The sequence below is a fragment of the Crassostrea angulata genome, chromosome 2, assembly GCF_025612915.1.
Source record: "Crassostrea angulata isolate pt1a10 chromosome 2, ASM2561291v2, whole genome shotgun sequence".
Classification (NCBI taxonomy): Eukaryota; Metazoa; Mollusca; class Bivalvia; order Ostreida; family Ostreidae; genus Magallana; species Magallana angulata.
This window is the reverse complement of record NC_069112.1, coordinates 10236740-10262179: the sequence shown is the minus strand read 5'-3', so window position 1 is coordinate 10262179 and position 25440 is coordinate 10236740. Positions and strand designations below refer to the sequence as shown.

Sequence of the window (25440 nt, the reverse complement as noted above, 5' to 3'; positions counted from 1 at the left end):
CTTTACAATCCAATCAATCAACATTAAGGTACTTCACTACACCGAGACTTATACTTTTTAAGACACTACGTCACAAGATGGCGATATAAAAGTTTCGGGCTTTATTGGATTTGATCACACCCCGACCAAAATTATCACCTCATAATATTCAAAGAATAATTCCTTATTCCTTATTTAACTACATTTATCAGGTTTATCAGAGAAGTGCACAGTTCACTCTGCACATATATTATTCACGGTAAATGCGGTAATGCTCTTTTACATGACAAAATAACATGACTAAGACATCAAATTTTACGCAGCTTAGGATTCTGGCTTAAACCATATGTAGAAATAAATTGACAATAGACTTTCAATGGAAGAAAAAGGATTTTAAGGAAACGGATCCGCCAAATTCAATGATATCCACCGATATCCGCCAAAGTTTTGTCCCGCTAAATAGACGGCTATATGAAACTTTCCCTAACGTAGTCGTATTATTTTGCACAAATTCATGTTATGCTGTCCTACTTAGCGTGCATATCAAACACGTGTGTCGTTGATAAAGAGGCCGTAGTGTCTTCACAATGTGTTTACATCCAGGCTGCACTACATCCAACATAGCACATTAGTGATTGTAAATCTAAAAAAGCTACAAGGTACCATTATTTTTACATGTATCTATTTCTACAAAAACACTCTGGATTTTTAAAGCCATCCTGTTACTGTGCGATCTGTGACAGTGTGTGGTAAGCGCGTGCGCGAAGACATATGATACTAAACAGAAAAAATCTACAATATAATGCATCGAAGCTCACCTAAACTGAATGATTAAGTTTATGTCCGGCGTCCGTCTGTCTGTCTGCTTGTAAGTAAACTTTTTACATTTTAGACTTTTAATCCAGAACCACGGTGCAAATTTCAACTAAACTTGGCACAAAGCATCATTGGGTAAAGGAAATTCAGATTGTTTTAAAATATAGGGCCACGCCCTTTTCCAAGTGGAGATAATAAGGATTTATTGAAAATTTGTTGATATCTATCAAAAAACTTCTTAAAAATTACTTGGCCAGACATGCTGAAAAATTGTGTGAATGCATCTGCATGTAGTGTAGAATTAAGTTTGCTCAAATTAGGAGTTCATAGGAATTCAAATTTTTACATAAGAATAAAAAGAGTTCTCATAACACGATTGGTCAGAAAAGCTGTAACTTATGTTAAGCATCATCAGGTAGGATTAATTTAAGTTTGTTCAAATCATGACCCCCAAGGGTAAGTTCAAATTAATGGAAGAGCCACTGTAACAGCCGCAAGCATGAACTTTGATTCTCGCTTGTGACGTTCATTTTACAGCGTTCAACGTTTGTGACGTCATAATAAAACTCGTCATTTTAACCTTTGAGTACCTTGTGTGTGTTACAGTCCTATAACTGCAGTATCTTTTCGCACACTTTACATGCTAAAAATATTCGGAATGTAAATATACTACATTGTCCAGATATTTTATATATAACTACGTAAATCTGATTTTATTGTGTCTATTTTTGATCATGCGAGCAATGTGGCCCATGGGCCTCTTGTCTTTAATGGACCTCCCAGTCTTATATTGGGGTGTTTAGCGATCAGCGTAACAATAGTTATTGACAACTAATATTGCGGCAGTCAGATATGAAAGGGACCTACTACGTATTTATGATAAAGTGTCAGCTTGAACTGTATTATCCAGTTTTCGAAAGAAACTAAGTAACTCAATAAACAGTAGTCAATCATACTAAACGACAATTATCGTTTTATTTATCAATGAAGAAAACTTGATTATATTTAACAATAACTGTCATTACAATAATGAAATATTGAGGAATAAACGTAACTAACATTTTAAATTTATTATTATTTCAATAATGAAGAATCAAACAAGTAAAATCCATTGAAATAACATTTTGAATTATTATTATTTCAATTATTAAGAATAATTTTAACCAAGTAAAATCCATTCAGATAAGAAAGAAAACAACAAAGACAAGGTAAAGCGAATCCTACCTTGGTGTTCTGCCAGATATCTTTCCAATACATCAGTACCATAGTTACGTGTAATATGACAGCATGTGTGGAAGATTGACACGCACCAGGGGCGGGCTATACATGCAGTACAGGAATAAGTTACCAATCAGAGAACTGAATTTTCCAAAGATGTCTTTATATCCTATTAAGTATACAATTTGAATGTTTTAGCCTCTTTAGTGGCAGATATTTTCCAAAGTGGCATTCTTCTAAGACAAATACAAAATAAAAATTTCAACTAAAATGATATATTCCTCGAATATATGAACGCAAATTTCTAAATGTGTGCATTGAGTTTGAAAACTGATAAAAACGAGAGGCCAATTGGACTTAACGGTCACCTCAGTAGCATATTACCCATACAAAAACTTGTCGGGGAGTCTCATATATGCATTTAATTAATTAGGTTTCATTCTTCAGTAGAAAAATTATAAATTTGTAATGACGACCACCTCCCTGCCTGAAATCTTTCAAAAAGAACTATGAAATCTATAATTTTTGCCAAAAACTTAAAGATCTGGTCTCCAAAATCATGAATTCAGTTTTCCTTTCAGGTGTGTGGGAGTAAAGAAGACATTTTTTAACATTATATGCATTAACAACTATACATCCATTTTGGCCCTGCCCTAGAGTCAAAACCCATACTCCAGGAGAAATGAACAAATTTCATTAGAGGACTTGCTGGACAACATAGTTTTAACAACTTTAAACATTATATGCATTAACACTATATTGCCCCCCCCCCCCATGTCCTGAACCCCTGACCCAGAGGCCATGAATTTAACAATTTAGGTTGTGGAGTTAGTGCCCATATGTGTGGGAGTAGAGAAGAAGATTTTTTAAGAATTAAAACATTTTTACAATATGGCCATATTGGCCCCACCCTAGAGCCTAGAACCCCTAACAAAGGGGTTAAGAATTTTACAAATTTGGTAGAGGGCTTCATGGACACTATAACCAGGCATTTAGTTTTTAACAAATATATATGGGAGTAAAGAAGATTTTCTTTGATTTAATACATTTTTACTATATGACCATATTGGCCCCACCCTAAAGTCTGAACGCCTGCCCCAGGGGTCATGAATTTCACAATTTTAGTAGAGGGCCAAATGGACATCATAATCATGCATTTAGTTTTTAACAAATATAAATGGGAGTACAGAATAAGATTTTCTAAGATTTAATACATTTTAACTATAGGCCACATTGGCCCCACCCTAGAGCCAGAACTCCTGACCCAGGGGCCATGAATTTCAGTATTTTTGGTTGAGGGCTTCATGAACATTATAACTATGCAACCAGTTTTTCCTCACATGTGTCGGAGTATAGAAGAATATTTTTGAAAATTCGGCTTTTTTTTTTTTTGCATATTTGGCCCAACATGTAGCGCCCCCGGGGATGGTAGAGCCATGAATTTCACAATTTAGATTCCTCTTACCATAATAATGCCTCACACCAAAATTGGTAACAATCAGCCTTGTACTTTTTAAGAAGTAGTTAAAAATGTAAATTGTTAACGCACGTCGCACAACGACGGACGAAAACGGATACTAGTACTGAGTTTACTCAGGTGACCTAAAAACAAAACATCTGTGAGCCACTGCTTACTAGTGCTTCCACCGCTCTGATGTGAATATTTAAAATAAGCAAAGTGAACATTTAACACAAAGTTTGCATCCAATTGATACAAAAATATATCCTACAATATGGCATGCCTAAAAAAGTGTGTTGAAATTTTTAGCATCTGCAATAAATAGTTGCTGAGAAATCTTTGACGAAAAGGACTTGACATGGTTTAATATATGCCCCGAATTTTAACTTATTTTTAAATAGTGTCATATAAATAAAAATCTCCAAGAATCAGTCTACAGAGGATGCCAATCACTTAAATCTTGATTTTAGTCATCATTACTCATTTGTTGTTTATCTATGACGTCACCAAAATGACCTAATTTCCGCAATTTTGCAAAAAATAAAAATATTGTCATTTATTTCTTTATATTTTGCATTTGGAAGTATAGAGCGCAGGTTTAGGATTTTAACGTATGTTTTTCTTCCTATAACTATACACATTATACTAAAAAGTGTTACTTGTGCAAGCCTGCGCTCGATGTTTTCCAGTCGAAAAACCATCGGACAACACCCATATTTGCTACAAAACATCAATTTATCAAAGTAAGACCAATTTCATGACGTCATTTCTACATTATGACGTCACTATGGTGATATCCTTTTACACATATATTTTCAATATGAATTCAACTATCTGCCACCTATTTTTATTTATTTGGGGGGGGGGGTGCATAATACCGCATATAGTCCTTTGTTTGAAAATTTACCTGAAAATTAAAAATAAACAGTCGTCATTTAACAACGTTGACATAATCTGTCTAACAGAAGCATGGCTCAGGTCGGATTCCGATCAAGTTGTAGTTGACACCAAATGGATATACATATGTAGTGTATTTCAGAGACCTCGACAAGATCAACGAGGAGGTGGCATTGCCATCCTAGAAAGAGATGATAAGATTAATGTTAAAAACAAAGAATATGGCAAACATTTCACACATTTTGAAAACCTTGAATGTAGTGTAAATGACCGATGCCGTGGGGCACTGTCAGTTTTTGAATGTTTTAGCCTGTTTAGCGGCGGAATTTTTCCAAAGTGGCATTCTTATAAGAAATAAAACAGAATAAAAATTTCAACTATAATGGTTTATTCTTCTAATATATGAACACAATTTTCGAAATGTGTGCATAGATGTTAAATACTTATAGAAAAAATATAAACAACTTGACAGAAATACCCCCCCCCCCCCCCCCCCATGTAAAGTTAAACGGTCCTGGCAGTATAGTGTTAAAATATTATAGAAAATATAATTTAAAGTACTATAGTTGATTCAAATTTTACGTCGAAACACAGACTTGTACATATCAAGTAAATGCTATTAGAAAGGGGTAAAAAAAGAGTGGCATGAACAGTTATGTAATGATAATATCAAACCAAATGGTAACAAATAAAGAACACATTGATTGTATATAAATAGTTTAGGCACGTGTCATTATGCTGAAAATGTATATTGTAGAAATAAGAGATGGATACTATTAAACTTTCGCAATGGTTCATGACCTCTAGTGATACAGAAAAAGGTAGATATTCCAAGCCAGAAACTCCACTTTTAAAACATGTAAATATTGTGCAGGTACTGTTTTAAAGGATAAAAAAAAACCAGTTTAATACATTGTGAATGTTATAGTGATATGTGCTTTTATCTATTTGCACAGTCTAAAAACATTGAGGTAAACTTTGAAGATTTTACCGAAAATGATAAGTTATACCTTTTAATGAATAACTCAAATGTAGAAGACATTTTAGCCAAAAACGCTTGTTTTAATGTATAGAAGAAGGAAACATGCTGATACTTTATAATTTTGCTGTATTTTGTACTTCTGATGCAAAGGGGCATAACCTGTCTTATTTTTAGTGTCTCGTATGTCTTTTAAGACAGGAAGCCAGTATTTAATGTCTTGTAACTATATGAAATTTTACGTGTAATATTGCCATGTGACACTGAAATAAACAATTAATTACTTATTTTTACTTACTTGTTTCGCAATTTTGTAAACAAGGAAAATCTGAAATAACAAAATTAAATTCGATACGGAAAATTCCGGAAATAAAAGTTCATAAGTGTTACTCCCATTTGATTATAAAAAAGATTAAGGTGACATCGTTTCATTGTCTCCAACAAAATTTCGAAGTTTTGAGGCGACGCTTATTATTATGCGCCATTAATAAATAATCACCTTTTATTGGAACTTTGCTTATATGTGCCTAGATTTCTGTCTTTTTTTTTTTGTTTCTTTTTTCATGAATCTTCAGATTTTATTAAAAACATCGGATATTATTGATGTATGATAAATATTATCGGCGATATATTTTAGATTCAGTCATGGAAATGTTCGAATGATTGTACTTGACTTACATGTCTGTCTATGATTGTGAAATACTGTAATTTTACCAGACCTAATGTTGCCCATAGAATTCACAAGCGCAACAAGTAAATGCAATTTACAAAATAATGAGACATTTAAAAAACTGATTTCTTGATATGATGTCTATGAAGTAGGATTCTGAATAGAAATGTGGTTTTTGTTAGATATAACAAAACATTAAATGCCTAAGAATTGTACATTAAATATTTGCTGTTTTTAACACGTAATTTTTTTGGGCACTCAGATAGTAAATATATTGAAATCAAATCTTAAGATAATGAAATAATTTTGAACCCAGGAACATTGAATAATACTCAAGCATTAATTTTTTTAGAAAAGTGTTTAAAGTTGCTTAAATATTAAACATATGACAAAGACAAGTTTCATCATCCACCACAAAATACTGGTTTAAAAAGTGTACAAGTGCATGTTTATTCTGTTTAATAATAGCGTCTGTGATAAATTCTTTACATAACAAAAATCTAAACCAACAACAGTACGTTTTTATTCGGTTGTCCGTTCTTATGGACAAATCGTTCCGATAATCTTTAAGATTAAATAACGAAAAGAAACAGGAAAATATCATTCGATTTTTTTTTCATAACTAGGCATTTAAATTTGTTTTAATATTATAAATCGATGCTGCAATTTTTTGGTATGTATTTGATATATTGTCGGTGCATACAACATTCTCGTGTAGTTCATATGATAAAATATGTGTACACAATATCTACAAATAAATAATGTTATATTTGTTTAAACGATCAAAACTAGGTGATAAATGCATATTCCTATCAATTGCATTTGCCAACAGTAAATATGTCCGCATATTTGTCATCTGAGCAAACAAGATGCGCTGTGAATCAAGACAATCTGATTACGTGTACTTTTGTTTTAATGTTTTCAGAAATTGAGAGGAAAACCTCTACACAATATTTAAAAAATACACACTAGTGTTCCGTTCCATTCATTTGTTTTGTCAGGTAAGATACAAACATTAATAAGATTAGATAAAATTTATTTCTTTTTTGCGTTTATTGAGTCTGTTCTATGTTAAATTTATACCATACACATGCATGCATAAACATTTTAACGATTGACGTTTTTTCTAAAAATAGAATTTATGTATGGTGTCATTCTACATGTATGTGGATCCCTTTTTTTAATTAGTTTCGTGCATCGTTATAAAAAATGTAAAGCATAAGAAATGAACATTCTTTTAAATTAATCCGGACATTAATTGTTTAAATTTTGAAACTGTCTGTTTTTTTAAGAAATGCATGTTATTGGATTAGACAACATGCTTTTTCTGTATGTAATTCAATTAAATGGAACCAAAATATAATGCATAATATATGTGCACGTGTCATTTATTGCATTTAAAATAACAAATAGAATTAAAAGCAATGCATTATTGCATTTTGTATGATTACATAACTGTGGTAGTTCTCATAAATGGAATTTAGATAAATTTTAAAATGTGCAAACTGCGATTCAGAAGTCTAATTTACTCTTTAATGCAGATCAAAAGCGCAGCAAGATTTATTGATTCTGAACGAAAAACAAAGATACAAACTGAGACAAACAATGGTATGTTTTTTAAAGAGCCCCATATCATTTATTTCTTGTCAATACAAATGTTTAATTTCGGTCATTAGATTTCTATTAGCAAGTGAACACACCATCCCTTCATCTCTCTCTCTCTCTCTCTCTCTCTCTCTCTCTCTCTCTCTCTCTCTCTCTCTCTCTCTTTAAAATTATGTTTTATATTTAATACATAAGTTGGGTTTGATAGAAAATACAAGATTAATGTATTTTAATATCTTTCCGTCCCAACTTCCATTGCTCCTGTAGAACGCTTATTTAATATACTTGGGAAGATTTTCAAACTCGGCACAGGATGCAGGTAAAAATGAAACTTTTAAAACTTTGATGACCATAGAGCAGATATTGTAATGGTAATGCATTACTTTACTCATGTAATGGTAATGTAATGCATTACTTCAAGAAAATTTAGTAATCTTATTGTTAATTTTATGCCCAAATTCATGAAGTAATGATAATGCAATTCATTGCTTTACAGTATTATTCGCCCAAAGCCTGCTGTTAAGTGAACATGGATAAATAATTACATTGTTATCTCAAAAGGCAAACGTCATTTTCTTTTCTATGAATGCTAAAAAATATATCTATTCTTTTAGGCAAACTGGCAAGCTCAAAACCTATATGCATTAGTATTTAAAATCGAGAGAACCATTCCTTTAGGTCGACGTTTATATACAGTTGATATTTGCTGCAGTGAGAACGATGAAGTATGTATTTCGGCTGTGAATAGCGATGGAAGATGTAAAGTAGACAGAGTGAAAATGTTCTCTCCGTCTGGATTGTACATAGCAATTAAAACTAATAATTGGTTCACTGATTTTATATATGGAACCGAGGATTCGGTATTTAGCCAAAGAACAGACGATAATAGATGTTATAAAATCTGGCCTGAAGCATGCGTACAAGAAGAAGACCCTACAGCGTTCGGGAGCTTACCTAAGCAAGGTTTTTCGCCTCAAGGTCTTGCATTCCGGAAATTAGGTGGCTTTCTGATTTGTCTTTGGAACAATAAAGTTGGTCAACGAAGTTATGGGAAGGTAATAGTGTTGGACGGAAACCCTAATTTTCAAATTTTCAGGGATAAGAGCACCCCTCTGTACGTCTGTCCCACCTATATAGCCGAGAACGGCAATGGAGACATCTGTGTCTCTGACGTCAGAGCCGTTGTTGTCACGGACGCCGGCGGCATGTTAAGATTTCGTTACCACGGATTGTCCAGCGACATTTTTGATCCGTATGGCATATGTTGCGATTCATCGTGTAACATAATCGTTGCAGATATGAAAAACAACAAAATCAGTTTAATCGACAAAGATGGTGCCTTCCTTTATCATGTGACCTATGAGGGAATGAATATGCCGCGAGCTCTATGCATCGATGAAGATGACAACATGTATGTTGGAGAATGGGATTCAGATGCAGTCAAAGTGATTAAACGCTAACCTAGCAAGTTATTTTAGTATAAACAATAAGGCTTTGTTTCAACAAATGCTTGCGTTGTTATAGCCGTTTAAATGTTTAAGTGGAACCATTGCTTGGTGTACTGCATATTATCTCCAAAAATCACGTCTTTTGATCATATTGTTTTATTATTTTCTAAGAAGATATGATTCTGCTCGTTTCAAATGGAGAAAAAAACGGTGCTCTTGAAAGATATAAACGTTTAAACAATAATAAATGTTTATAATTAGGTATCTAAATTTGATTTAAATGTTGAAACACGTCAATATTATTTGCTTTGATAAGAAATCTTCATGGAATTTGTTTTGATATCCTAGCTACTTCAGATAACAAAAACACATTCCAATATAGTTATGGATGTAGACGAGGAATGTTTCCTTGAATGAAATGATATTTAAAAAGTAAATTGTAATTTGTTTGACATTTCTAAACATATATATTTATTTGTCAAACTTACACTTTAACCCAGTATTGTGAAATGAGAACGTATTGCGCACTTTAAATGTAGACGCATTTAGCACACCTGTCCCTGGACGCTGGAATTAATAGTGCACAAACATTTTCCAATATGTTTTCATTTTTCTTGTTTTTAAATGTTTTGTTGGCTTCAATCTTTTTTTTAATTATACAATTATAGCCTTTTTGATGAGGTCATTACATGGTTTTATAGACCTGATGAGAGTATATCGACCAAGAGCGAAGCCTATAATGACCGATATCAAAAGGCTATAACTTTACTTTTATCATAAAAAATAAAAAAAACTCATTCTCTTCAAGTGTGAAATATTTTGTTCCTTATGAAAAGGTGATGATTTTGCTATTATGACGTCATAATGTGCGTGCCGTAGTATTTTGTCATGAAAAGCTATGTATAGTATAGTGAGGTTTATTAATTTTCTTTTTTCTAGCATAGTAAGATCTGTAACAGATTTATAGCACGGTCATGTGACAGTAATCTACCAATGATATGCTTGGGAAAAAAAAGATATGATAATTATACTTCAAGTGTGCGCTTACGTAATTTTGGATGATCGATTTTATTATTTGTTAATATATTAGCATTGGTAAACATCGCGAATAATAAATTTTGTTATCAAAGACGTTGAACAATTATTCAATTTTATTGAATACCTTTCATCAGCACTTTCAAAAGAGAGATTTTCCCCATGCCACGTCTTTTAAGATCATCGATGTGAAAAGGGGATCAACTGTAGCGGTCTTCAACGATTAAATCTAATGGTTGTATAATTTCGTTTCGTCTGGTTTGCAGACATTTTTTGAAATAATAAAATTCTTCATTATTACCATTTGTTTTGATTTTTATTTCAATGAAATAAACCAGCTGTTTAAAAAAAGTGAAAAATGAGTCAGTGCTGTTTGCTCGTAATGCTTGAAACTAATTCATGTATTTACTGATAGCATTATATTTCACTAACGTTTAATCTCAAAACATTTTTCGTGTTATCGCATTTGTTATGTAATGTTTAAAGTCTGATAGCTCAAACAGTTTTATCAACCACAAATACAGCATTGCTGACGAATGAAGATTTCGTATCTATCTGCTAATGTTTCTCATATTACACTTTCTTAATGTAGGAATAAAATAATGTTACGGTTTTAACAAAAGCTTGGAGCAGTACATGACAAACCCCGAATCAATGAAGACTGCATCTTCTTATCGTTAAATGTCCAGTCATTAATATGAACACATTGAACGCAATAACACTTGTCCAATTTAACTCATTTGTGTAAAAAAAAACCGCAAAAAAACATTTACTTTATTCACACTAACATGGCCCTTTATAGCATACAATATCTTGTCCTCAATACAGGTAATAAAATATGGTCACGTGATGATATTTTTCATCTTATTTTGAATTGACTTGCTCAGGTAAATCAATTGGAGTCGATGTGGTTATACAATACAATTTTACAACCGGTTTTCAATTAATATATTTTTCAAAAAAAAATCTCATTACTAAACTGTAAAAGGTCGCTTTAGAATCGCAATTTTCACTAAAAAAATAATTGTAAATCGGACGTACTTTAGATTTCATTGCACAACTTAGTTTGTAACTAAAATGAAAACATATCATAATTATGTTCTAAAAGAACTTATATTGTACGTTGTCATACATGTACAAACGATTATATATTACCATATTTACATTGATTTGCTGTTTTTTTACTGCACTTTGAATAACTTTATTAGCCTATCTTTTTTTTAAAAAAATTCTGATTAAAAAAAAAGATTATTTATTTATTACAGGTATTAATAAAAGCAAAGCAAGCAAGAACAAAAGTCCGCATTGGTAGCTACTAATTTTCTGTTTGTTTCCTATACTTTCTGTAGGTTATTTGTCGTCCATGCGTAAATGTTCAGTGAATATATCAATCTACCTCTAATTGTTAATACAATTTCATTTAATTAAGAAATCAAACAAGACTCTTTCTAGATAGCATTATACTTAAAAAAATTAAAAAATTATACACGTAAATAATTATTTGAAATGAAACATATTAACATTTAGGTGCAACAAAGTGGGCTTTTTAAATATTATGTGTGACTAAGGTCACGAACTACTGGGCTTGTATTATTTTTTCAAAACGTTCAGTTGTTGGGATACAAAATGATATTTTTAATGTATAGTGGGTCATCTCTCCACGTTTTTGTTATTGAAATCGGTTTGTTTCCCAATAGACCTTAATTAGACTATGAGAAAAATATGGAGCACAGACCCACTCTATAAAAGAAAATGCCTTGAAGTTCTGAAAAATGACAGTATTTGCAGGTTTTGATACGTATACGCCTGTTTGAGTCAACATATTCCAAGTATTGAACATACCTATAGGTTAAAAATCAATGATTCGTTAAATATATATTGTTTTAAATGATTAAAAAAAACCCCATCAGATTTATTGATACTTTAATTATTCAGTAGCCTGTCCGATCGCGTGTGGGCATTTTACACGCCTTATCCACCCATCTTCTTTGGATACGTTTTATTTTATGGTATTCTTTTTTTGTTTTTCTACCGAGGGGCCATATGGCACAATATCCTTTGAACACCCATATAAAGCCATTGTTATTCAGGTGAGCGATGTGGTCCCATGGGCCTCTTGTTAGTTAATCTCTTCATAATGTTAAATTGAGCAGGAAACAAAGATATATAAATACATTAATCCTATATAAAAATAAGGCAAACAGACCTAGGGCAAACGGCGTCAAGGGCGAACGGACCTGTATACGAATTGCTCGTTGTACGACTTCACTTGACGTACTGTGACGTCACGATGTGGAAAAGTGTGTGAAGAAAATGTCAGTTTCCAGAGAGTTGAAGACATTCGAAGGTTCTGTTGAAGAGGCAATTTTAAAGACAGCATTGACGGATCTTGTAACCTATGACTTTGCAAATCTTGTCATAGAGGCATGTAACGCATTGAAACCGGTCTCCTTTGTAAATGCGGATGTACTTATACAGTCAGTGTATTTGGAAGAATCCAAAGAAAAGATTTATGGTGCGGATAGTTTAGAGGACCTGAAACCAGACAGCACCAATGTTGAATACACCTTTGTTGCATACGACCAACTATTTAATACAGGGATGGTGAAAGAACTAATCGATCATGGGATAGGCGTACTTCGTGAAGAGTGGAAACCAGCTGTTTTAGCAATATTGAAATTTCTTCGCGGTGAGTTATTTCTTTCTTTGTTGGTTGGTCAGTTCAACGATGAAGGTCTTGGATATTATACTGTACCCCCCTCCCCCCATCACCCTCAGTATTTGATATTATACTGTACCCCCCTCCCCCCATCACCCTCATTATTTGATATTATACTGTACCCCCTCCCCCCATCACCCTCATTATTTGATATTATACTGTACCCCCTCCCCATCACCCAAAGTATTTGATATTACATGTATACTGTACCCCCCCCCCCCCCCCATCACCCCCGGTAATTTTGTTAAGCAGCTTTCTAATTCTTTATAGGACTGGTGTCATATGATGAAAGGTCCGTCCCGTAAAATGGTCTGGTGTCATATTGTAATAGCCAGTGAGGGGTGAGGTTAGATAGAATGTTCTATCGTTAAAATGACAGATATACTACAGACCCAGTTTAACGATTGAATTCGTCCCATATACTCGCTTCGTAGCAAATAAAAAAATTATATTGTGCTGTATCTCGCCTAAATTTGCATATGATTGGACTCAAATACCTACAATTTTGCTCTTTTGTAATCCCTTATTACCACATTAACTGTTTTTGCAACAAAATCGCTGCCACATTTAACATCCAGTTTGAAAATTCGCTGTTTATGGTCACCCCGTAAAGGATAAAATCCGAAACATTCCGAGTGCGATTTTCCAACCAAATGGCAGACAAATTTAAACACATATTTTTAAAAAATACCTTGGTACAACTCATTAAATGAATATTTTGAGGACTAAATTACATATGCATGTTCAAAAGTTTTTTAATGTATAAAAACGTGTTTTTCCTCTGCAGATTATTTTTAACAGACTTAAAATCGACGCGAAGCCGATTTGCTTCGCGGCTGCTACATTGCAAGTACATGGGACGAATTCTTACTGTGACCTGAGCGTAGCCTGGTCACGGTAAGATTATTCTTTCTAAGGGTGAGGCTGAAATCCATCATATTTAAATATAATTGATTATTGTCATTTCTATTTTAAAAATACAAAATGTACACATCTTCCTTATTTTTGTAAATATGACTTGTTTTTATCATATTTCATTTCCAAAATTAATTCTTCCAACCTATTTAGGCCTAAATAAAATAATGGTTTCAGAGTTGCTGAAAACCAGAAAATTCTGTCAGTCATTCGTCGTGATAACTCAGCATGTTCTGCCAGTTCAGAGCAAATTTTATCAGTCTGAGTAAAACAGATATTAGAGATACAGTAGTTGTTCAGTGTTTTGTAATTTCTAAGCAAATTAAAAATAGCTTTCAATTATTGCCATGAAAAATCCAAAATATATAATCAAGAATTAATTTCTTTTTTTGTTTTTTGAGTCGGCTCGCGAGTCCTTGTTATCAAAGCCGTTTCTGCAAAAATTTTGCACTCCATTATTCATGCGCTAAGGAAAATAGTGCATGCCATTAACAGCATTTGTTTGCGTGATTGCCAGTTTGAAATGGTTAAACAATCTCATCTTTATTTTCACATATATTTTTAAAGTTTTTTTATGTTTAAAAAATAAAACAAATCAAAGTAGTTTTTTGTTCAATCTCTGCCCATGAATTTGACAACTTGCGTAAAATCTATTTTTAGAAAAAAAACAGTTTGTTTATCAATTGAGCTCGCGAAGCAAGAAGACCATTGCTGTTTTTGGGTCTCTTGGAGAGGATTTTGAGCACAAACGTGAAATGATAACGTGCGATATAATGCAAATAGTTCTTATATCTTCGTCATTGAAATATTCTGGTCCTATCACAGGGGTCCTATGTCTTTATCATACGATATGTGTATCGCTCGCGCATATCAGACAGGCATTGCCAGTCTGGTAGGCATTGTCAGTCTATCATTGAAATAGCAACAGGATGTGTTAAATCATAGTACTGAGAGTACTGACACGAGTTGATGATTCAGGAATCAGACATTTATTGACCCTTTTCTGCTCTCAACAATTGAAATAAATCATGAATTAAGTACCGGTATATAAGTATCTTATAATTATTATACCCCCGCAAACGAAGTTTAGGGGGGTATATTGGTTTCACCCTGTCCGTCTGTCTGTCTGTAGATGCAACTTTGTCCCGATATTAATCGAAAATTAATGGAATCAAAAGAAAGAGTTGATGAATGAAATGGCCATGATTGTCCCTTTTCAATTTTATGGAACAATTAAGTCATGTCAATAACTTCACTACATTTCAACAATTCCCAGCCATTCTGGTTAAAACTATCGATCATACTTGAGTGGACCCAAAGTAAACCCAAAGTGGACACAGAGAGCAAACCCTAATCAAAAGTATACCACTGAAAGAAGTTTTCCCTGAAAGCAGATGCTACATGTGTTTTTGGAATATACAAGGGGCAGGAATTACAGGCAGCAAGATGGTAAAAAAAAAAGACAGGTCTGCTTCACACTTCAGTGCATACAGTGGACCCCAAAAGCAAATCCTAAGTAAACCCAAAGTAAACCCCAAGTATACCCTTACAGAATTGCAGCATATATGCAGTACATATGCAGCACATTATCAGTATAAAATCCCAGTAGACTATCAGTAGAGCTACAGTAGTGCTGTAAATGTACTGCAGAGCTTTTAAATGGAAAAATACAATGAAGCAGCAGACTTGCAGTATGTTTCAAATATGTTAATTAAGACTGCAATTGTACTGCAAATAAAACTGCCAGGCAGTATATGCTGCCCTGCAGTAGAATTCTTGAATATCTCTACAGTCTACTGGCCTGCAGTACTAAATAGCGCTGCTAAGCAGTAGACCTGTTGCAGTGGGTTTCAAATATCTACTGCACAGCAGTACTGTACACCCAAATATGGAGGCTTTGGTTGGCAGTAGAGTTGCAGCATGTTTCAAATATTTAAATTAGTACTGCACTGCAGTACTGTATACCCAAATATGGAAGCTTTGGTTGGCAGTAGAGTTGCAGCATGTTTCAAATATTTAAATTAGTACTGCACAGCAGCATTGTGTATCCAAATATGGAAGCTTTGGTTGGCAGTAGAGATGCAGCTTGCTTCAGACATTTCATGTACCCTGGCCGGTAGGACAGCAAAACTACTGACATATAGTGATATACCGTGAATATGGTTGGCAGCCTTTGTAGAATACAACAACTATTCATAACAACTAAAGTAATATCTTCAGGTTTAATTACTCTAGATACATGTACACTTAATTACAAATAATTTGCAAATATATTTATATTCGCAATACTCATGATAATTGTATAAACGTTACAAAACTTTCAGATTATTTCAGTTACTACAGTTATTACAGTTAATCTATCTATAGTATAAGCAGTAATTTATAATGTGTAATAGTCAGTATATACACAAGCCTTTATGAACTTTCATTGCTGTGCTGCACAGTTAGCTTTCCCGCTTTTGGGCCTTTGGTCAATCTCACCGCCACTGCTTGGTGAAGGCCCCCTTTTGTAGCGCAAGACTTCTCAGTTCTGCGCTGAAAAGTCTGCAAACAAATTAATGAAAATAATATATCTAAATTAAAACATCATTAATTTAGAAAATGTTCAGTCTAAGGTGTTTCTTAAAATGAATGCAGGCCATTAAAAAATTGTATTTATACAGAGAGATTAAAAAAATGATAAAGACAGATGAAACTCTTTAATAAATGCATATTGAAGGAGGTATAAAAAGCGTTAGATTTACATTTACATACACGTCTACTGATATCCAGTGATACGACAGAAGAAACAGTCTTTTATAATTCCATAGATTCTTTAAAACCAATAGAATTTTAATACCCGGTAACTATAAAATGAAAGTTATGAAAAAAAAATAAGGTGCACAATTTTAATATTTAAAATGAACAGGTCAAAACTTAAAAAACCCTGAAAAAAAATGTATTTTAAATAATTTATATTAACTTAACTTTGACTTGTACAATTTATAGAAAAAATTTGCATTGATATACAATTTGAAATGATTAATCTATTAACTTACTGCATTTTAGAATGTCATTTTCTTTAATCCATTCTGCATATTTCACCTCCAGTTGTCTCGCAGGGCTTTTTGAGCCAGGTATTCTGCCCTTTAGCTAAGGAGCATTCACTTGTTGAACTGGCAAGTCCCTATGGATACAATTTCATACTTTGCTACAGAAGCATAAAAAAATTTCAATTTGAATTAAGCCTTTGATACTAAGGATAAATTACAATTATTACTCAAATTCAATGTAATGGATTTTTTATTATCTTTTGTTAGAATAATAACATCATATTAAAATAGCACTCATTATTTAGGCGATTTAATATGACTCAACCCTCTTTTGATGCAAACTCAGATTTTGAACAAAGCTTAAATCTAATACAAATGTGAAATAATTTATTTTGCTTACCTTAAAACAATCAATATTCAGCATCAAGTGCATCTTCGGAAGTTCCTCATGATCATGCAGAGTCATTAGTTCTAAAGAAAAAAAAGAAGAGAATGATTTTACTTATTGTGTTTACTTTCTTTTCTTTTTGTACACATGTATCCATCCATCTTTGTAGTTATTTGTAACTTTATACAATAGGCCTATCAAAGAATTTTACTGCCATAAATCTAACTTAAAAATTCAAAATCGCCATTTTGAAATGTTTGACAAAAACTGTTCATTTGTTCCATTAAAGTAACTACATTTATCTCATATACACTCAATGTGATTTCAACATAAATATTTTACCTTTCTTCGCTACAACTGCTGCAACATTGTGATTTTTTAATGTTCCATAACACATGTTGAAAATCCGTCTGCTTCCTTTAAAAGTGCGTAGTCATAGGCGGAAATGACGTAACAGAATCAAACAACACGGTGACAATATATTCTGATAAATTGGGACTTTTCGATTCGGTTTGATATGAACATATATAAAACAAACAAAACATTGATTGATCATAATGAATTGATTCTTTTTAATTAGACTGAATTTAAGGTACTAACGATGTCATTAATAAATATTCAGAATCTAGCCATAAGAATTGAAGGAACATACGAGTTGTTTAGTACGCAGCTTACACAAGTCGTGTCCGTATAATTTTAACCCCTTCATGTTTTGAACTTGCAGTCTTTGAAAACTATCAAATGATTGGAACTCAAATAAATATGATATCGTACTTTGTTTCTTAAACTATGCACTAATTTTTGTAAGTAGTATCTTCATTTTAAATTTAACTTTAAATTTAAAAATTAAGTTTTTTCCATCTTAAAGATCGTATTCATTTTGTATTGGCGACGAATTTACTTGACACCTTATAAACAATGGCGGACTCTTCAAATTAGAGTGTAACTGCTGGACCGGAGTTTCAATCGCTTCTAAGCTAATGCATTCGTGACAGTGCATGGTCATAGAAATATTCTCGAAACAGATTGATAACGTCTTTGAGATGAATTGTGCGCTACATATATAAATAATATTTCGCGACAGAGTTCAAATTCTAACGGAATGCATCTTTCGATCTCGAAGGTTGTACATAAGCTACTGACTAACCATGTTTTAACTAACGTGTTAATATGAACTTAAAAATTTATAAAAATTTATTATTATTGAAACATCGATCATGTCTATTAGTATATTTTTTCAATGTTGGAACAAACAGTTTTTTTACACATGTATTTTGCATTTCCCACAAACCATCAGATCATAGTGAGTTGTAATATTTGCAGAATATGGTATACCTTCAGGATCTAAGTGATAAAGTCAATGCAGTACAAATGCAGTACCTTTGATGCCTGTATCTAAATGATAAAGATATTGCAGTACAAATGCAGCACCTTTGATGCCTGTATCTAAATGATAAAGATAATTTATGCAGTACACCTATGGCAGTCATATGTGAATGATAATGATAAGGCAGCAGAAATGCAGTATACCTTTAATACCAGTATCTCTTAATAAAGATAAAACAGTAGAAATGCAGCCTATTGGCAGTACAAAAGCAGCATATGTAATTGTGTGTCACTAACAGAAAGTTTTTGCAGCACATTTTTCAGTATATTTACAGTAGATAATCAGCATATACTGGTGCGCAGCACATTATGCTAATAAGTACTGCAAATATACTTCATTTTTGCAGTAGATATTAAGTATAATTGCAGCACTGTTGCAGCATATACTGCCTTTGCAGTATCTGCTGCAATTCTGTAAGGGTAACCCAAAGTAAACCCCAAGTAACCCAAAGTAAACCCCGAGTAAACCCAAAGTAAACCCTGAGTAAACGCAAAGTAAACCCAATTTGAACCATGAGTGGACCCAAATTTTTAAAAAGCAGACCCAGAGTTAACCCCAAGTAAACCCCAAAATCATAAATACTTTTAATCTTTAATGATAAGTTGAACAATACCTGAGTTCTTTAATATTTATTTTCATTTCGATACATGCTAATAACCTGTACATGCAACAAACACTTGCATTGATGTTCTAACAAAGTTTATTACAGGAAGCCATTGTCTATTTTCACTTTTAAAAAATAACCAGAATTATCTTGCTTAAAAGAGAGTGTCATTGTAAGGTGATTCTGTGGAAAAAAAATCAAAGGTGTGATCATGTATAATTTGATCAAATCATAAAAGATGTCAACATACATATCCTAAATGTTGCACATCAAAATCAATACTTATTTAAAGAAATTGAGCTAGGGGTTACCATTGTAAAGTGATTCAGTTATACTAGATAGAGCCACTTATGCCAGTAACGGAATCTACTAGTTCTTTATCCAAAACGTTCAGTTGACCTCTTTTTTGATAGATAGAAAGTATCACCAGGAAGCTCTGTCTACAATGAAAGGAGTAGGAGATGAGGCAAAAATGACAGCTGTAATGGTGCAACATCTGTTCTCTCACTTGACAGCAGGCAATGATTATGTGATTGACAACAGATCAAAAAACCTCCAAAAATATTGCCCTTGTGAAATGGAAAATTGCAAAGCATTGATAAAGAATGGATGTACAGCATTAGGTAGGTTTATGTTTTTATTTTCCTTAATTCTACTTTTTAGCTAACCTGAGCCATAGCTCAAGTGAGATGTGTCCATTGTCCGTCATCATATTTTTTATCGTCATGGTAAACTTTTAACATTTTCATCTTCTTCCCCAGAACCACTAGGCCAATTTCAAACAAACTTGGCACAATGCATTCCTGGGGATGATTTGAAAAATATATGGGCGGGTGGGCGGATTTTATTCATTATTTTTTTTAAATCACCTTTTTCACTGTTTATGTTCTAAAAATAACAACTGCTCTATTCTTTTAAGTTGTTAATGCTATAAATATGAGTACACAAACCCACTTGTAATCTTTTAATTCCATTTTAATTTGACTCAACTGTCAATGCATGAAGATATTTGTATGCTTATGATTAAGAATCATGACTGGAATCCACATGTTTAGGCAGCCATTAAAATGTTTTAGAATTTTCTGTATACCGAGCCCGATTTTTTTTCCCGAAAATTTTTTCTACACAATTTTTTTTTCAAAATAAAATGCATCGGGGCGGCCCATTTTCAGAGGGGTGAGTGGGGATGAGAATCTAAAAATTAGTTTAGGATTCGGAATTAATTTCTTTACAACTTTGCTTCAATAATGCATTAAATTTTTTTTTCCTTTACAAGTTATTGACAAAAAACTTTTGATGCCTCAAAAATAATGAATAAAATCCACCCACCCGCCCATATTTTTTTCAAATCAGGATGAGAATCTAAATATTAATTTTATATGGCCAAAGGTATTTTTATTTTAAGCCTCAATTAGCAAAAATTATAGTCTGGTGGAAGAAAACATGTATATAGTGAATTTGCTGTAGTTATTATTACGAATTTGTTATACGGATATAACAAAGTTAATCCATTGGTCCTTAGGACTTTGCTATAACTGTAATGTTTAAATATTATCCTGTTTACTCTCACACCCCTGCAAGAAAAACTGAATTCATTATTTTGTAGACCAGGAAGCCTTGTTCCAAAATTACAAATTTCATGTTCCCCAAGATAGAAGTTCTGTCTCTAGGGTGGGGCCAAAATGATCATGTACTGTAGACATGGAAAACATTATGGTGTTTTTAATTTCACTACGGTCAGACAATTTTCCTTGAATATTGAGCTTATGCATTCACCATTTCCATGCTAAGGCTGCCATATTACAGATGCATGTTTGCTTAAGTGGGGCCGAAGTTACCACTTAATTATCATAATCGTAGTATATTTAAAATTTATTAAAAATACCAAGCATGAGTATTACGTTAATTTAATACAATTGATATAATAATTTAAAAACTACATGTATTTATAATGGAAGATTCGTTTCACCTTTTGATATCTCTGTGGCCCTTTTGAAGCCACTGTGAATACGGGTGCTATTGTCACTTATCATCACTGACATTTCCTTAGGTCAAAAGCTCCTGTACAACCATGACATTGTCTTTGATCGGCATTCATATTGAGCAGTTCATTTTAAGATTAATTGATTAACATAAAGGTGTACTTCTTTTTAACAGATTACATGTACATTTTCCCTATAATTTTCATGCCCGAATATCAAATGCGCATTTTACACCACTGCTTATTACATTTTACACAAACTTGTTTTATTATTCTCATAGCACTTAACATGAAGAAGGCTTTAATTTTGCGATGTTCAAAAGAAAATAATATTAATACACAATCAGGATTTTACCTTCCTAGGATTTTTTTAAAGAAATTGATTGTCCGTGAAATTAAAAACAACATGAAAGGTACTTACACAGGAAATTTTAGGCAAGTGGAATTAAAGAAGATTTTACAGAAGTGTTAAAGTTTAATGTTTAAGAAAATTGTCTTCTTTACTTCTGCTGATACGGAACATACTGAATAAAAACTGACTGCATATAGAGAAAGACTTCCAATGTAGGGATTTTAATCTAGGGCGGGGCCAAAACACTAATATATTGTATAAGGGAGCTTTAATAATATTCCATGTCACGTACATGTAAGGCAAGGGTAATGGCTGGGGGAGGGGGGGGGGGGGGTAAATATTTGTCTTATTATTTTATCTGCTCAGGAATTTCAACGAAAAAAAATGAGTAAATTCACATATTTAAAACAGGGAAAGAATGAAGCTGTCTATCAAAGTTCAGATATTGTGAAACCATTTGGAAGGAGTTCAGGGGGAAGGGTTGTAATAGTAATTGGAATTATCTTCCCTTGCTCCTTCATAATGGAGTTATCTTCCTAAGCGTATACCTGTTAAATGATTTTGATTTAAATGCCAGATGGTGGTAAAAAAATTTAAAGGATTTTTATATGCAAAATCTGTCTTGCATCTTTTCAATATCAAGTCATGCACTCTATTACGATCTTTAAGCTCTTCATTAAATTTTAGGTTTCTTAGTCCTTGTTTGAACGATTTTAGACAGCAAGGTGTTCATCATTACAACATTATAAATTTTCTACTCCAGAATATATATGAGACCCTCAACAAGTTTGTATCATAATGGTCTATGGTACTCAGGTGACCGTTAATGCCTGATGGCCTCTTGTTTATCATACAATTAAGGTGGTATGGGACACTTTCATGTTTGACGTACCTCCGATCAAATGTGTTTTCTTTCCTGAAATTCTTATCTAAATGTGTAGAAACCAGGTTAAAAGCATTAGCTACAAAACGATTAGTCGTGAGTTAGAATCCTGCTGGGGCTTATATAACTTATCTTTTCCAAAAATATTAAAAATATATATTTTGGGCAAATATTATGTAAAATTTGAAAATTCTAAACTGGTAAGAGTATTTTGGTAATAATAAATTTTATTTACATCAATATCAATAGGTGTCCCATAGCACCTTAATTTTGTTTGGTAATTTTCATAACAATCATGTTTCTGCCTATCAGTACTTGCAGTACTTTGATTATTGTTATTTATTATTTTCTTTTTTTTACATTTAACAGGTTCTCTTCAGACTTGGCATGGTTATGCAGATATTATTTTGAATCAGAACATAGCAGTTTCACTCATAGAATGTCCATCAAAAGAGAAAAACCTGTGCATTGAGACTGATGACAAGTTTGAGGAGGAAAACCTATCAGATCCCATTCAAATAGATAAAGATGAGGAGGCAGGCCCATCGAGTCCAAAGAGAATTTGTAAGGATGATAATGACAATGAAGAAAAAGAAACCCAATCACAGCAGATGATTGATCAGGTTATTGCACAAACAATCACTAATGCCTTCTCCCAAGTCAATAAGACCCCAGCTTTATCTGGGTGGCTTATACCAACTTTTGGTTGTGCTCTTGATCATGTGATAGCACTATTATATGACCCCAAAAATGATGTGCTGCTTCAATGTGTTGATAAAATCCCAATATGGGGATTTAATGGTCTCTATTTACCATCCATTGTCCAAATCTGGATGTTTTTGAACTTCACAGTTTTTACGTTTAAAGATCTTGCAGATGACTATGAGCTGAAAAGATCTAACTTTCATGTGCTTGCTAAATATAGATTGGAGGACTACCGACAAATGAAATCTGGAGAAGCATTTTACCCTACTTATGACTGTGATTATTATAGTGATGTCTTGATACGGATGAGAAAGAAAGGGAAGAAAGCTCATAAAAAGCTTGCAGAACATTGAAATTTGAGATCAACATTTGTCATTTGTGGAGCTTTTCTAAGTAATATGTTCATTTTATGAGTATTTTTTCTACATGAGAAAGGCACTATAGTATATTGAGTCATATCAGTCACATCTTTTGTAATGCTAGAATGCATTAAGATAAAAGAAGAATGATAAATTGCAAAAAAATTAGTTACTTTGTTCTATTTTTGATAAACATCTTCACATTGTAAGAGAACTGACTGACAACGTTTTGATGACCCTATACCTTATAACATCAAAAATTTGTTTTTGCCTAAAACAACTATAAGTACATTTTGGTGTTTAAGATGTAAAAACTGTTAAGGTTTGTTAATCCTTCAAGTGAATGCTTAAATAGAGAGGTCATAAAATTTGGAATATAGGTTCCACAGTGGCACACTGTTGACACATGCACGTGTATGGCTAAAATATACAAGAACAGAAAAGATTTGATGGTATCTAAAGAATTTACTTATAATGCTTGTAAAATAAAAAGCTATAAAATTCAGAAATGGCTACTGTGACCTATTTTTTTTTGTAAAACCCTGATTCTCCAAGATGCCTTGCTTGAAAAAATTGTTGATTTTAGACCCCAAGTTTTCTCTAGAAATTTATCTAAAACAATTTCTAAAAACCCACAAAAGGCTTATGGGAAATTATTGCTCCCCAGAACAATTCTTGAGTTTTCAGCTCTTGTAAGCTAAAAAGGTGACAGTGACCTATTTATGGGTTAGTTTATATCAGATGCACCAACTGACAAAATTTGATGATTACCCTTTATAACATGCTCAAAGTGGACAAATATTTTCTTATATCCAAATGTAATTTTAGTAAAATTTCACTTAAATATATATAAATATATCACTAAATTGACTAAAAGGAGCTAATGTCGAAATCCCCGACACCTTGGCTAAAATTTTTTATAATTTTGGTAGAGGTCTCTATATATGACCCCCTTCGAAAAAGGGAGGGCATTATATAAATAGTGCCTGTTTGGGAGGGTAACAGTTGAAATTGACACCCCGAGAAAACCATTGTCAACCGACGTGAAGCGGAGGTTGACAATGGTTTTCGAGGGGTGTCAATTTCAACTGTTATCCTCCCATACAGGCATTATTTATTTTGTTATACTGAATGTCTTAATTTTTAAGAAAATTTCACTTCTTTTATATAGGAATAACGTGAATTCTACAGCGAACCGTACGCGCATGTAACAATTTTTAATGTTACCCGTTGCTAAGTGCGTTGCTAACGCTGAGGGTAATAGAAAGGATTATGAACTGTGTCTTAACCAATCAGATTTTAGTATTTAACATGAAAGTATTACAAATTGCTTTGCTGCTGTCTGTCAGTTGGTCCACTAACAGTTTCCATTCATTTTCTTCGCAGAGGATGAACATATTGAAATGAAATTTGGTATACAGGATTATCATGATAATATCTAGGTCAAGTTTGATATTGGGTACGATCAAGCAATTTTCGACGAGTTATGGCCCTTGGACGTAGAAAATTCCAGTCATTTGCAGTTTCCGCTCATTTTCTTCGCAAAGGATCAACATATTGGAATGAAATTTTGTATACAGGTTTATCATGATAATAACAAGGTCAAGTTCGATACTGGGTACGATCGAGCAATTTTCGACAGAGTAATGGGCCATGGACGTAGGAAAATTCTAGTTATTTGCAGTTTCCGCTCATTTTCTTTGCAGAGGATCAACATATTAGAATGAAATTTTGTATACAGGTTTATCATGATAATATCTAGGTCAAATTCGATACTGGGTACGATCGAGCAATTTTTGACAGAGTTATGGCCCTTGGGCCTAGAAAAATTCCAGTCAATTGCAGTTTCGGCTCATTTTTTTCGCAGAGGACCAACGAATTCAAATGAAATTTGGTATACAGGATTATCATGATAATATCTAGGTCAAGTTTGATATTGGGTACGATCAAGCAATTTTCGACGAGTTATGGCCATTGGACGTAGAAAAATTCCAGTTATTTGCAGTTTC

The 25440-nt window shown here is 33.0% G+C and overlaps 2 protein-coding genes across 2 annotated transcripts; both read left to right on the top strand.

Moving 5' to 3' along the window:
• Positions 1-6880: 6880 nt before the first annotated feature.
• LOC128173006 (uncharacterized) lies at positions 6881-10397 on the top strand. Its single transcript, XM_052838753.1, has 3 exons — positions 6881-7019; positions 7560-7626; positions 8238-10397. The coding sequence occupies exons 2-3, from the start codon at positions 7624-7626 to the stop codon at positions 9081-9083; spliced, it is 849 nt and encodes a 282-aa protein (XP_052694713.1). The 5' UTR covers positions 6881-7019; positions 7560-7623; the 3' UTR covers positions 9084-10397.
• Positions 10398-12380: 1983 nt separating this feature from the next.
• LOC128172992 (uncharacterized) lies at positions 12381-24248 on the top strand. Its single transcript, XM_052838743.1, has 3 exons — positions 12381-12795; positions 19565-19774; positions 22737-24248. Exons 1-3 carry the CDS (start codon positions 12420-12422, stop codon positions 23423-23425), a joined length of 1275 nt encoding a protein of 424 aa, XP_052694703.1. The 5' UTR covers positions 12381-12419; the 3' UTR covers positions 23426-24248.
• Positions 24249-25440: the final 1192 nt, after the last annotated feature.